This window comes from Hakea prostrata, chromosome 7 (genome assembly GCF_041222555.1).
Source record: "Hakea prostrata isolate BN-2017 chromosome 7, UWA_Hpros_2, whole genome shotgun sequence".
NCBI lineage: Eukaryota > Viridiplantae > Streptophyta > Magnoliopsida > Proteales > Proteaceae > Hakea > Hakea prostrata.
In genome coordinates, this window is record NC_142606.1 from 21,517,741 (window position 1) to 21,530,004 (window position 12,264).

Here is a 12,264-nt window from a genome sequence, read left to right on the forward strand (position 1 = left end):
TCATTTTAATAGAGAGTTTTTTACATGTGAGTCTTTTAGTGGACCACAAACTAATATTGGGTTTTCTTAGTACAATATATTGCATGTGAGTCACAATTAAATTAAAACTGTTAACCATTGTTAAATATATTCAAATTCAAACGCGAGGGGATCAAAGTGTCCGTATAATAACACAATGTATCTAATAACTTAAGGGGTATATTGGTCCCTCCAAGTTTAAAATTTGAATACACTTAACATCGGTTAATGATGTTAGTCTGGTTAGGACCACACGCAATATATTGTACTAAGAGAATGCAACATTAATTTATGGTCCACTAAAGAGATCACACATAAAAAAACTCTTTAATAAATGATTTGATTTTAAATCAAAATATAAGATTGTTTAGATGAATAATCAAAATATTTAATAATCGAAATACTTGGGGTTGGTCCAAGTGATAAACAGCTTGGTCCGCTTAAGCAAGGTTTTGGTATCGAATCCTTGTGGATGCAGAAAATTTCCGCTGGGAGACTCACCCACCACAGCCAGGTGTGCGACGCGGGTCGAACACCGGTTTATAAACCGGGATTGGCAAACCAAAATAAAATAAAATAATCGAAATATTTTGATTCAGAGTTGAAAACGGCAACAAATATTTATCTGGGACAATGACCCCACTCTAATGCGGGACCAAGTGACCATGGAAAGGTATTTGAATGGTCACCATAAGCTTTGCTGAGCCATTGTTGTCAAAGGTATCTGAATGGACACTACAAGCTTTTGTGAGCCATTGTTGTCTCTTATCAAATATATAGCAACCTCTCAAATCTTCAACATCACCATGAATTTATTTTCACATCGATGAAATAAGCAGTTTCAGAACCCTAGAAGTGTTTTTGTCCATTTCCATCAATTTGTCCACCCCCAACCAATCACTCCAACCTAAATCCTTGTTTCATTAGACCCTAGAGCAAATGCATTGAAGAGAGCAAATTAAAACCACTGTCTTGATATGGGTTCCTTCTTCTTCCATCAGCAATTGCATCAATAACTGGGCTATCCTTATTAAACTTTATGTGAATGTTCATCTTTTTCTCAAAACAGCCAAGGATCCACCGTGGAGAAAACGATGTCCTTTTTCTCAATTCTGCAACTTGGTTGTCAACTTGCCTCTGCAGGTTTCCTCATGGATAAGAACCAAATTAAAAAAAAAATTAAAAAAAAATCAATAATAAATAAGAATGGACCATTTTTCTTATGATTGAGAGTAAGATATTTTCATTTTCTCCAATTAGAGACGATTCAATTGAAAATTAGCACACAATAATAGGATTTGTTTCACATTCAGAACTCATTAAACTACTGTTGTGACCCAGGGTAGCACTGTGAAATGGATGACCACTCCCTGTTCATCTGTGGGGGACCAAATATTTTAAACTCACAAGTGGGTAATTTTTATTTTTTATTTTTTGGGCCCAGAAACAGGTGGGGAATTGAATTGGTCTCAACTACTTCAGAAGTGAAAAATGTTGCAATTTCATAGTTTTTCTTTTGTCTTTTTATGCTTGTATGTATTGTTCTAGGGGTGTAAGCTTCAGATTCAGATCCAGATCAATTGTGTATTTGTATAAGTACCTACAACAAACTCTAGTAATTAATTACATTAAACATGTCATGAGATCTACAGTATAGATGAGTTTCACCAATGGCACGACGGGGTTTTAATATAATTGGTTTCCAGAGTGTCATGGAGGTCCTCGTACGAGAATACGACTTGATTGTTATGTCGTGTGAAAAATATTCAAAAACTAGCGCGTAGTTTGAAACACTCCAACAGGAAAATATCTCATGTTGCGATGCTTTTGCATGCTCTGTATCGTTTTAATCATGCGGGTTTATTTGTACTCATTGTCTCTTTTCTATTCACATGAAATCTTACTTGTAAAATTGTTCATCACTTAATGATCAGTGAGGTAAGAAAAATTCCTTCCACGTAAGAGGTGAGAATTTATTTGAAGCATGATTTTTTTCTTTTTTTTTTTGGGTATAACAACAAACAAAGATTATGTAAAAAAACATTATAAATCTGAAAATATGAGAAATTATAAAAAGGGCTTAACTCATGCCATCAATCATGCTTCCTTGAAATCATAGATTTCAAATGGAATAATTGAGCATATGCAAATCTGATTCCCTAATCCCACAAGTTCTTTCAATGTAAGTTAATTTGTAGAACTCTTCAAGGTGAGCAAATTGTTTTCAATCATTTGGAAAAAATAATAATAATAATAAATAAAGATCAGAAAAAACTGATGTTGGATAATTGCCTAAGAAATAGGTTGACCTTTGAGAAGATGAAGAAACACCACTATATCATGGACATATCTTTTAGCCATTACAATTAGTATTTTGAAATATAAAAAATAAATAAATTCAGCAATAATAGAAGAAAAATCAATATTTTTAATTTTACAATTTGTAAATTATTAAAAGTTCAACAGGTTCTATTTCTCTAATTGTAAAAAATTGCTATTAATCTATTAAAATGGATATAATCCATCAACATTTAAGTCTAGTTTGAAAAAAACAACTATGTTGAATTATAATTATATAAAATTAAAAAATACTTTTCATCTATACTATGAGCATGGCCGGCAGTAATGTTTGAAGGAGGTATTAGTTGCATATTTTAGTGCTTAAACACTATCATCATAATAGAATTAGTCTTTCCTTAGGGATACAATCCCAAAAACTCTGGCATCAACGTTCAAATTCGATAAGTTTTGATTAAAGCAACTATTTAAAAAAAAATTAAAGACCAATTGCATTAAGAATGGAAAAAAGAGGGGAAAAAAATTATATATGCAGAGTATTGATCCATGCACTTTGCCTCATTCCCCTGATATTCCAAAAGAATATATTGATCAAAAATTTTAAGGAAGAATTAGTGTTTTTTTTTGTAATAACAATCTTGGTGACCAAGGTTTCTTATGATGTCATGGTGGAAAATAGCATCCATCATCTCAAAGTTTGGATTGAAACAATTCCAAAAACTCTGGCATTATCCCTCATATCTGATAAGTTTTGATTAAATCAATTAAAATTTTCTTTAAATTATAAGATAGAAAAACCCCTTTCCTATCAAAAGAGCTAATGATCTAAGTTTTATTGTTCATTTTACTATATTCTTTTTCCACCAAGAGTCGATTGACTTTTGCAAATGCTTCAAAAACAATCTCCCTTCGTCTACTGTTTTAAATCTCCATTTCTTCATTTAGACCTGCAAACACTAATTGGGATTAATTCCTTTTCCTTTTTTTTTTTTTTTTTTGGTTTGCCAACCCCGGTTTTTAAACGGTGTCTGGCTATGGTGGGTGAGTCTCCTAGCAGGGATTTTTTGCATTCACAAGGATTTGATACCGGAACCTTGCTTAAGCGGACCAAGCTGCTTACCACTTGGACCAACCCCCGTTGGTACTAATTCCTTTTCCTTTACCCACCAAGTTGCACCCTCCCCTTCAATTAAATTACTAAACCAATTCATAAATTTTCTAATATGAGGAAACTAGCAAATCTATCTCGATTTCTACAAGCATGGAACAAGAAGGTCTTTGGTAATGTGTCTACCCTATTCACCCAACTTTCCTTGCAAATTGATGTCCTTGAAGGGTAGGTGGATCCTAACGAGGAGGAAATTGATGAAAAGAAGAAGCTATTGTCCTGGATTTTGGATGTTGAGGAATATTTCTGGTTTCAAAAATCGCAAAGTAATTTCTTTCTTTTGGGTGAAAGGAGTATTAGATTCTACCACCTAGCTTCTAAGATTCAGGCACACTTGAGTAGGATTATTTCATTGGAGACAAATGGAGTCATTCTTATTGACCCGAAAAACATAGTGGGGGAGTTCTCCTTCTTCATGAAATCAAAATTTCAAACCTCAAATCCATTGGATCCAACCTTCATTGAAGGCCTTTTCCAAACTTTTCTAACACCTTCCCTGCTGGAAGACATGTCAGCCCCCCCTACTTGGAGAAAATTAAGAAAGTTGTTTTTTCTTTGGTCCTTATAAGTCCGTAGGTATGGATGGTTTTAGTGCATTCTTTTTCCAAAAATAGTGGCAGTTGGTCTGCAATGATCTGATCAACAACGGCTTTTTCATTGACATTTACAAAAATAAATCCCAAGGTATGGATGGTTTTAATGCCTTCTTTTTCCAAAAAATAGTGGCAGTTGATCTGCAATGACCTGGTCAACTTGATAACAACTTTCTATATTGATATTTCCGTACCCTGGGGAACCAATCACACTCTCCTTTGTAGTAGTCTTGGATTTCAGGCCAATAAACCTCTATAATGTGGCTTATAAAATCCTGGCTAAAACTCCGCCTTAAGGCATAAACCGTTGTTGTCCCTTTTTCATCTCTTCGCTGCAAGGATTCTTTATGCCTAATCAATAGATTACTGAAAGAAATTTTCTTGCTCAAGAAATTTTCTATTTCATGGAGAAAACCAAAGGTAAAGTTGGCTATGTAGCTCTCAAACTAAATATGTTGAAGGCCTACGACCAAGTTGAATGGAAGTTAATCACTTCTATTTTTTGCTTTCTGGATTTTAACCGACATTGGTGCAATATGGTGGAAAAACTTCTCAGCACCTCTTCTTTTTTGGTCAAATTTAACGGGAGCCCATATGGGTGGTTTTCTAGGTCTAGAGGGCTTCGTCGGGGATGTCCCCTGAGCCCCTACCTCTTTCTCTTTGTGGTGGAAGTGCTACCTAGACTTCTAAAAGAATATGGAAAATCTTAATCTATTCAAAGAAATCAAAATTGTCAGGACTGCACCTGAGGTTCACACCTCTTCTTTGTTGATGATACCTTTCTGTTTTGTCAAGTTGAGGTGAAAGATATACGCTAACCATCAAGGCTGCTTTGGATCTATTTTCCGTTCTATCTAGACAGGACATAAATTTTGACAAAAGTGGGGTTTTTTAGTTGAAATGTTGATCTTAGTAAGAAATCCCAACTCCTAAATCTTCTCAAAATTCTGGGAATGAAAAAAGATGCATTATCCTTGGGGACCTCACATCTCTACGGTAGGTCCAGATCCAAGAATATGCAATTCATTTTGCAAACGATTAGAAATAGGTTTGCCACCTGGAAAGATACCTCTCTCTCATTTGCCGGTTGGGAGGTTTTGATCAAGTCTGTCCTTCAACCAATCTCTCATTACCAGATGCAATATTTTCGGTTCCCAAAAACCACTTGTAGATAGATTGACTCCATATGTCAAAAATTCTAGTTGGGTAAACAAAACAAAGCTAAGCAGTTAGCTATCATTTACTGGGACAAATGTTGTCTTCCTAAAGCCTCGGGTGGGTTGGGCTTCAAGAGAATGGAAGACGTCAACTCTGCTTCTTAAGCAGGGTTGGCAATTGCTAACTGAGCCGAACTCTCTCTGGACTGCTTTCATAATGGCAAAATACTTTCCCCATTCTAGTATTTTTAATCCAAAACTTAGGAAAAAGAACAAGTCTTGGTCGTGGAAGAGTTGATGCACCATCATTTCAGATCTTGAAACTATGGTGCACAGAAAGCTTGGCAACGGGAAAACGCTTCTTTTTTGTATGATCTTTGATTACGAAATGCAAATACAATTGCAAAAAGTTTCAAGATGGAAGATGCATGGGCACCGGACTCAACAATAGCACAGATGGCACAATACAACCACATGAATAGGGAGTATCTCTCACATCTCAATCTTCTTAATCATATTTTACTCAATCTAAATTTTTATTCATGATACTTGAGTATCAACCCTATCCTCCAATGGCAAGTTCTCTGCCAAGTTAACGGAACGAGCATTGAGGAGAAAAAAGAGACAAACTTTTTTGCAATTTTAAATCCCCTACCCTGCATAACTCTTTTACTTATCTAGCTACCCATGTTACTTCTAATCCCGTAGGTAGTTTAATTGTATGGAATGATAACTATGCCAGAAAAATAGCAAAGATCTATGAGGATTAATTGATCCAAAGATCTCCACGTTTCTCACACACATTCAGATTATATTATTCATATTGATAAGGTGATACAAATCATACAATAATGTGAACTTTGACAATACATGGTCATTCACAGGTCATCCATGGAAATTGGAGATTCGAGTGTTCTTATTTGCATTCCCTTTTCCCACAAAGAGGACCCAAAAAAAAAAAAAAAGTTAGAGAAATATCTGGGTAGTTGTTCATTGAAGACAACTGACAACATGCAGAGAGATGAATTGGATCCGAGTCATCCTGTATCATTTAAAATAGCAAATTGACCTGTTCATTCACTCTTTCTTCTTGCCGTGTGGTCGATTACAACCACTCCAATCATTCTAGAGTTTCTTAATTGAAAAGTTTGTTTTACTTTGACAAGTGGGGAGTTGCATTCCTGTATTGGTCTTTGACTATTTTGTTCGACAGAACACAGAGTTATCCATGGCTGCAGCTTTAATTGAGGACCTGTTTGGATGTTTTTTCTATTTTGCATGAGATTAAGAATAAAACTAAAGATACTGTGTATATCTCTTTCTCTCTCTCTGGCGGTTAACTCAAGTTCTTGATTTTATTGGTGTAGGGGAGAGAGGATTGTGAGCCCATGTCAGTGACAGCTCCGATCCACATGGATCGTAATCTATTCCTACAATCTTACCTTTTAAAGATTTTTAAATCCAAGTGGGATTTAATTAGCTTCCCAAAGTATCCATCTCTACCTGCTAATGGCCTGATACTCATATAAATACCCTTCATTCAATTCACTCAAAACCCAGGAATTCTTTCTTCCTTCTTCCTTCTTCCTTCTTCCTTGTGTGTTAACACACACTTCTGAGTTCTTGCTGTTTCTTCTTCTTCTTCTTCTTTATCTTCTTGCTTTGAGATCATCCAGATAGATAGCCAAACATGGCCATCAATGAAGTCCACCAAAATGGAGAAAATAATAGCACTCATGGGCTTACAGAACCATTCATCGCAAAGGAGAAGGTTGCTTCCTATGAAGAAGTTGAGTTTCATAAGAGCAGCAACAGAGGAACTATAAAGATCGTTCTCCTCAGCACAGCAGTTGCTGTTTGTGGTGCCTTTGAGTTTGGATCTTGTGTAAGTACTCATTGCACCCTTTCCTCCCACATTTTAGTGTTCTGTTTCAGGGAACAGTACCTTACTTGTCTCCTCTGTTCTGGTCTGAAACTAACCAATGTTACTTCAATTTGATCATGAACATAGACTCACCAAAGACAAAGTTCATCTCTGGCAAGTTGGTTGCTCTACATTGGAGCTCTTGATGGACTTGAAAGCCATCTTTGGTCTCAAATCCTTGTATATTTTTCTCGGAGGAGAAACTGAAACTAATCCTGTCAGGCCAAGCTCAAATTAGAATTAATATTGAACCCAACTTAACAATTCCTTCTCTCTTTTACATTTTTTCTGCCCACCTGGGTGTCAAAATATCTTTGACATTCCAATTTGTGTCCATCCAGGTAACTAGCCAACCACGGAATGAAGCTTAAGAACCATACATTCATTGCATAGCTGTCACTTCTAGACTTGCAGCATCAAATGTGATCCTCTTGATCTGATAAGCCTAATTATTCGGTTGTGCAGGTGGGTTATTCAGCTCCTACTCAATCTGCTATCAGGGAAGATCTTCAGTTATCTCTATCAGAGGTTCGTCCAAACTCCTGGATCTCTCTCTCTCTCTGTGTCTGTTGAAATTGATACTCTTCAATGAATACCATAGAAGATTGGTCAAAATGACAGAAAAAGGGGGGAAAAGAAGTTCTGTACAGTAAGATTTTCCATTGTTTGCTCAACGTAAAAGATAAACAAACATATAAAAAAAGAAGAAAATTTTCTATCATTTACACAGAAAATTTTACAACCCAAAAACGGGGCCTTTTTCTGTAAAAAATCCAGTGCAGTAACTTTACTTTGAGGGCTAACCAAAGAAGGAAGTTTCAGTATTTAAGCTTGTAATTTAATAAGCCTTTCTGGCATCTTACTGTACACACAACTGGCCACCCCTAGGTTTCACTTAGATATCCAAGATTGCAGCCTTAATTTTCTTTGGGGTCAAACTTGCAGTACTCTATGTTCGGATCCATATTGACAATTGGAGCAATGGTTGGAGCTGGAACAAGTGGTCACATCGCCGATTTTATCGGTCGGAAAGGGGTATGTAAAAATCTGTAAATTTGCTATGTGATAATGAACCAAGGACTAGTGTTCTTTCGTCTTACTAAAGTTGTTTGGTTGCTTATGGAAACAGGCAATGTTAGTTTCAGCCCTATTCTGCATTGCTGGGTGGCTTGCTGTTTACTTTGCCAAGGTTCATCTTGTTTCTTTAGTTGTTATTCAGATTGTTCCTTAATTTATTGTTAATTTGACACCATGCGATGTGGTTTTTTCTTCTGAAGGGAGCACTTTCCCTTGACATTGGAAGGGTATTCACAGGATATGGGTGTGGAGTTCTATCCTATGTGGTATGAATGATAACAGAATAAATTCCTTGGGTTATGACACACTTCATTCAAGATCTCTAATAACAAAATAAATGGACAGGTACCGATATTCATAGCTGAAATAACTCCCAAGAATCTTCGTGGAGGACTCACAACTGCAAATCAGGTTTGTTGAACCTTGGGTTAACACAAAATACAAATTGGATTCAGTTTTTAAAGGATGAAGTTTGCAAGTACTTATTCTCTACTTGTTCTGCAGCTTATGATTGTTGTGGGATCATCAGTTGCTTTCCTAATAGGATCAATTGTATCATGGAGAACACTTGCTCTAACTGGTAACTACTAGAGAACCATCAAAAGTTTATCATTGTTAAACCAAGCTTCTTAAACAAAAGCTACCTTTTGTTGGTATTGTACTGTGAAAAGGAGCTGATTGAATGGTTTTGGTCGTAGGGCTTGTTCCTTGCATTATTCTGCTTGTGGGTCTCTTCTTTGTTCCAGAGTCTCCCAGATGGCTGGTAAGTACCAAATTATGACTAAAATGCTGCTCACATAGAAGGAAAACAAGGAAAAGAATGACAAGGTTTCCAAATATATACGTATGTGCTTTCAGGCAAAGATGGGGAATCAGAAAGAATTTGAAATTGCAATGCGGAGGCTTCGTGGCAAGGATGCTGATATCAGTGAGGAAGTAGATGAAATTCAGGTATGTAGATTCCAACTCTGGAAATCCAAACTAGCCTGCTCTCCAAAAGAAGGTACATAAAACTAAATGCAGTGGTATTCACCAGGAATATATTGCAACTCTGAATTCCATGCCGAAAGCTGGATTGCTGGATTTGTTTCAAAGAAAATACATCCGTTCGCTCATTGTGAGAAACTTTCCATAACTGTACTTTCAACTTCTCACTTTAAAAATATATTCATCCTTCATATCTTACTCTAACCTATGGTGATGGCCAGATTGGAGTTGGACTAATGGTCTGTCAACAATTTGGAGGCATAAATGGAGTAGGATTTTATGTCAGTCAGACTTTCGAATCAGCTGGTGAGGGCACACTCAAATTACCTACTTTTTGCTGCTTTAATTCAAAACTTCTTGATTACAGTTCTAAAGTCTACTTGAAACATGATGCAGGTTGTTCAGGGAAAATGGGAACAATAGCCTATGCTTTGGTTCAGGTTTTCATCTCTCTCTCTCCCCCTCTCTCTCTCATCCTTAGAATGTTTCAAGATTTACTATTGAAACTTAAAATTCATTGAACATACTTACAGGTCCCAATAACTTTACTGGGTGCACTACTGATGGATGTATCTGGAAGAAGACCTCTTGTTATGGTAAGTGATACTGAAGTTGTTCCCATGTTGGAAAGTAAATGCTATACATGGTAATGATGAATGACATAATTCTGTGTTTCAGGTATCTGCAACAGGAACATTTCTTGGATGTTTTTTCACAGGAATGTCTTTCTACCTCAAGGTAGGGATTCTGATTTTCATTTCAAGACTTTTGACACACAAAGTTTCTTCATCTCCTAATAGTGATCTGGTTTTGTGAATCAGGGGCATGATTGGTTACCTGACTGGTCTCCAATACTAGCTGTAGCTGGAGTACTGGTAAATAGACTTGTCACAAGCTGAGCTAGTCACACTATTTTTATGTTTCTTACTCTAGTATTAACTTTCTTTTTGCTTGTTAATGGATCAGATATACATAGGATCATTTTCAATTGGACTGGGATCAGTTCCTTGGCTTATAATGTCTGAGGTAACTTGAGATTTACGAAGCACATTGACAACCACACTTTGTTTTATAAGTAAACCCTATAGTTAAGAATCCAATATGCCTGGATGGATTAATGGGAGACAATAACATAGCCTGAACATTGACATTGTCACAGATATTCCCAATAAATGTGAAAGGAGTTGCTGGAAGCTTTGTCACTCTTGTGTGCTGGTTTGGTGCTTGGACAGTTTCTTACACTTTCAATTATTTAATGGACTGGAGCTCTGCAGGTGAATGAAAACTTATCAAATATCTGTGGTAATTTATGTATCCAAAAAGCTTTCAAATTTTTAACAAACGTGCCATACTTGTGTTGATTTTCAGGTACATTTTTCGCCTTCGCCGCAGTTTCTGCAATAACAGTTCTATTTGTGGCAAAGTTTGTACCAGAAACCAAGGATAAAACTCTTGAAGAAATTCAAGCAGCAATTAACAAGTAACTGGGTACCTTTGATATGTAACCCAGACTACCCAGTCACTATTTATTCAGTATGGAGGCCGAAAAAGGTATCTGTATAATCAATCATGTTTGATGGACTGCATTTATAAGGAATACAAAGATGACGTGAATGGAATATGTAGATTCTGGAGAAGCGAAATTGGGAAGTGGAGAGAACTTCAATTTTTATTCAAATTCTTTAACAGGACAAGGACTTCATCAAGACAAGATTCTCCAGATTCACCATCTACAAGATCAAACGCTGCTTTAATCCATAACTGGAATAAAATGGCAAATCCTGATTCTGATCATCCATTGGCTTGTCTCCATGTTTCAGTGTGCAGTCCATGCCAGCTCTCTACTCTTGTTGTATTAGGCTTTTTTCCAATTACCAGAAAATATAGTGAGAGATGAAGCTGTTTGTTCACTTATTTTGTGAAATTCACCAACTTTTCCTTTTCATTCTTGAGCTTCAAGTTTCCCTTTTTTTTCGTATCGGTGTCATTCCAGTTAACTGATCATAAATTTTAGAAGAACATTCTGTATTTTTTTTTGGTTGCCAACCTCGGTTTCACATTCTATTTTACTATCAATAGTCAATAGATATAAATGCCACATAAAAATAGATCGCCAGAAATCGCTAGGAACTTGGGCATAAAAAACAATCACTCTAAAACCCTAATTCAAAACCAGAATTGTTGTTCTTCATTCCCTTTCACCTGCTGCTTCTTAGAAGCACTCGAAAAAACCCTATCATCCATGAGTACAGATTTATTTAAATTCCATTCCATTAAGAGGTAGATCTCATAGGACTTGGGAGAGAGAAATATTTGATCCTAATTTTATATTAATTTATTTTGTATCGTTAATGAAATGCGAAGAAATTAAGATAAATAAGGATGTTGGGATAATTGTATTACAAATTCTTCAAACACACAAAAATGAAAATGCAATACAATTGAGAGATGAAGATCTTTAGACAATCCGGAGAGCTTGAAGTTGCAACTGAACGAACCACCGATCAATGAGGTTGAGTCACACCTTGAGTGCTGTCTTTAAGGTAATTGATGCACCCTACTACCAAGGGTTCTTCGCACTAGATAAATCAACATTCAACTAGAAGATAAGATAGTTCTTCTAGTCCCTTCAAGGAGCCAAAAGCTAGAGCACAACACTTAGACAAATTCAAAGAAAGAAATTAATTTTGTAACACAAGTTATACAAGTGTGAGGAGTGTCTCAATTGCACACCACATGCAAGGAAGGGTTGAGTTTATATAGGCCCAAACCTCACCTTACACCCCTTAAGATTCTTAAGGCAATGAATTGGAGAATCAATTCTCCACTAATGGAGAATCAATGGTTTGTCCCTTCTCCACTAATGAGAATAAACCACATTGACTTAACTCCCCACTACTTGGAAAAGTAACTCTCATATTCATTTCTTTGGAATGAATTGGATTTAATCCATTCAAAGACCTCAACCCCACTCATGGTAATGACCATGGTCATGAAGTTGAAATGAGAATTGATGGTCAAGAGTTATAATTGAAGTAAATT

The 12,264-nt window shown here is 36.2% G+C and overlaps 1 protein-coding gene across 1 annotated transcript; it reads left to right on the plus strand.

Moving 5' to 3' along the window:
* The first annotated feature begins 6,780 nt into the window (after positions 1–6,780).
* Positions 6,781–11,257, plus strand: LOC149010511 (sugar transporter ERD6-like 16). Its single transcript, XM_089162644.1, has 18 exons — positions 6,781–7,119; positions 7,624–7,686; positions 8,104–8,193; positions 8,288–8,347; positions 8,436–8,501; positions 8,581–8,646; positions 8,740–8,815; positions 8,934–8,998; positions 9,094–9,186; positions 9,272–9,352; positions 9,444–9,528; positions 9,619–9,662; positions 9,756–9,818; positions 9,901–9,960; positions 10,044–10,097; positions 10,189–10,248; positions 10,382–10,496; positions 10,591–11,257. Exons 1-18 carry the CDS (start codon positions 6,925–6,927, stop codon positions 10,704–10,706), a joined length of 1,452 nt encoding a protein of 483 aa, XP_089018770.1. The 5' UTR covers positions 6,781–6,924; the 3' UTR covers positions 10,707–11,257.
* Positions 11,258–12,264: the final 1,007 nt, after the last annotated feature.

What these genes read in the sequence shown, in the direction of transcription:
- LOC149010511 (XM_089162644.1), top strand. Translation starts at nt 6,925, where the DNA reads ATGGCCATCAATGAAGTCCACCAAAATGGAGAAAATAATAGCACTCAT. An exon ending in ATTTTATCGGTCGGAAAGGG is followed by an intron (nt 8,194 to 8,287) that starts GTATGTAAAAAT and finishes TTATGGAAACAG; the next exon opens with GCAATGTTAGTTTCAGCCCT. An exon ending in GAGAACACTTGCTCTAACTG is followed by an intron (nt 8,816 to 8,933) that starts GTAACTACTAGA and finishes TTTTGGTCGTAG; the next exon opens with GGCTTGTTCCTTGCATTATT.